The 1,188-nt window shown below is 58.5% G+C and overlaps 1 protein-coding gene across 1 annotated transcript in view; it reads right to left on the reverse strand.

The window, feature by feature from the left end:
- The window catches only part of CALB2 (calbindin 2), a gene marked incomplete at both ends in the record, with an annotated part of 2,749 nt that overhangs the window by 823 nt on the left and 738 nt on the right, over window positions 1–1,188 (reverse strand). Inside the window, 3 exons of the mRNA XM_008945428.1 lie at window positions 499–554; window positions 694–771; window positions 849–905. Coding sequence (XP_008943676.1) covers window positions 499–554; window positions 694–771; window positions 849–905 — 191 coding nt within the window. The remainder of the gene's footprint in view (window positions 1–498; window positions 555–693; window positions 772–848; window positions 906–1,188) is intronic.

Consider the following 1,188-nt stretch of genomic DNA (forward strand, 5'->3'; position numbering starts at 1 on the left):
GCCCGTGTGGCCACCCTAGTGCTGGTCCAGGCCGGGGTGCTGGTGGCCTTTTTGGCCACATAAGACACCCACCAGCTCATCTGCAGCCAGCTGTTGAACAACCCCTCGAGGTCCTTTTCCACCAGGCAGTTTCCAGCCACTCTGCCCCAGCCTGGAGCATTGCAGAGAGTTGTTGTGACCCAAGTGCAGGACTCAGCACTTGGCCTTGTTGAACCTCATCCCAGTGGCCTTGGCCCATCAATTCAGCCTGGTCAGATCCCTCTGAAGAGCAACAGATCAACATCCGGCCCAACCTGGTGTCATCTGCAAACTTAGTGAGGGTGCCCTCGATCCCCTCAACCTGACCATTGGTAAAGATATTAAAGAGAACAGGTCCCAGTTCTGAGTCCTGGCACTTGTGACTGGCCACCAGCTGAGTTTAACTCCATTCTCCTCTGTGGTCTGGGCCCTGCCATCCAGCCAGATTTTATCCAGAAAAGGGTCCACCCCTGACCTTACCGGGACATCTCCGAGAGGCCCAGCTTCCCGTCGCCATTCATGTCAAACATCCGCAGCTGCGGGGACACAAGCAGCACCCCGTCACCCATCGCCACCTCCTCCCCTCCCTCCCACCTGCTGTGGGGTGGCAAGAACCCCCCAGGGGGGACCTGTCCTGCCCCCGGGGAGCCATGGTCCCGTGGAGGTCCCACTTACTATGGTCTGCGTGTACTCCTGCAGCTTGGGCTCGTCGTAGGGCCGGTTCGCCTTCTTCAGCAGGTCTGACAAGAAGCCCTGGCAGGAGAAAGCTTCACTGGTTGTCCCCGCACCCAGCAGGGACCCTCCCAGCCCACCCCATGCCTGCAGCCCACCTTGAGCTCGTTGGCTTCGATGTAGCCGCTGCGGTCGGTGTCGTACCTGCGCCAAGCCTGGGAAGCAGCCAGAAGGAATATCAGCGGGGGCTCGTGTCCCACGTTTCCCCCCTTCCATGACCCACCACCCCAGCAGAGATGGGGACATCTCACAGCTCCAGGCTCAGCTCATGGTGTCCCCTGGGGCTGGATGCTTTTGTTCAGCCCCAGGCCAAGAGTTCAAGCCCCATTATCCTCACCCTGGCGTGCGAGGCTGGGTTTTAATACTTAATTGCATCAATAAAATATTGATTTTGTTAAATCATATTAAACAATAGCACCCACTTCCCCCCCCCCCCCC

The sequence above is a fragment of the Merops nubicus genome, unplaced genomic scaffold (genome assembly GCF_000691845.1).
Source record: "Merops nubicus isolate BGI_N331 unplaced genomic scaffold, ASM69184v1 scaffold48408, whole genome shotgun sequence".
Taxonomy (NCBI): Eukaryota; Metazoa; Chordata; class Aves; order Coraciiformes; family Meropidae; genus Merops; species Merops nubicus.